At 71.3% G+C, this 760-nt stretch overlaps 1 protein-coding gene across 1 annotated transcript; it reads right to left on the bottom strand.

Moving 5' to 3' along the window:
* Positions 1-13: 13 nt before the first annotated feature.
* Positions 14-478, bottom strand: LOC107199664 (carnitine O-palmitoyltransferase 1, muscle isoform-like; the record flags this gene model as incomplete). The annotated part of the gene is made up of 2 exons (XM_015616973.3): positions 238-478; positions 14-153 (listed from the first exon to the last, which is right to left on the bottom strand). Coding segments are annotated over exons 1-2 (281 nt in total), but the record flags the coding sequence as incomplete, so codon positions are not given.
* Positions 479-760: the final 282 nt, after the last annotated feature.

The following is a 760-nucleotide window of genomic DNA, read 5'->3' as shown; positions in this document are numbered from 1 at the left end:
TCCCCACGCTCACCCGTGGGGCAGCCAGCTCTGGATGCGGCCGATCAGCCCCAGGGACGGGTCCACGTGGCAGTAGCAGGAGCCGGCGGTGGCCAGCACCACCACCATCCAGCTGGAGGGTGACGCGGGGTACACCCCGCTCAGAAAGCTGTTCTGTGGGCACAGCGGCGTCACCCCAACGCCGGGGGTCGCGCCGGGGGTCGCGGGGGGGGGACACAGGCGGCTGTCCGAGCCCACCTTGGCGCGGACCAAGCGCTTTTTCCACGAGTGGACGGCGGCCAGGTAGAGCTGGCGCACGGCCTCGCGGCTCAGCTGGAAGTCCAAGCCCTCGGGGGTGACGGTGAACTGGAAAGCCACGGCCTGGTGAGCCTCCGCCATGCTGGGGACACGATGGTGGCACCTGCGGGGGACAGCGGGGACGTCAGAGCGGGGGCGGGCACGCCCCGAGGGTGGGTGACATCCTGGGGGCGGTGGGTGACACCCCGGGAACGGGCACTCCCCGAGGGTGGGTGACATCCTGGGGGCGACGGGTGACACCCCGGGAACGGGCACGCCCCGAGGGTGGGTGACATCCTGGGGGCGGTGGGTGACATCCCGGGGAGGTGGGTGACACCCTGGGAGCGGTGGGTGACACCCTGGGAGCAGTGGGTGACACCCTGGGGACAGTGGGTGACATCCCGGGGACAGTGGGTGACACCCTGGGAGCGGTGGGTGACACTCGGGGGTCAGTGGGTGACACCCTGGGGACGGTGGGTGACAT

This window comes from Parus major, unplaced genomic scaffold (genome assembly GCF_001522545.3).
Source record: "Parus major isolate Abel unplaced genomic scaffold, Parus_major1.1 Scaffold1877, whole genome shotgun sequence".
Classification (NCBI taxonomy): Eukaryota; Metazoa; Chordata; class Aves; order Passeriformes; family Paridae; genus Parus; species Parus major.
The sequence above is the reverse complement of the archived record's forward strand: the minus strand, read 5'-3'. Positions and strand labels throughout refer to the sequence as shown.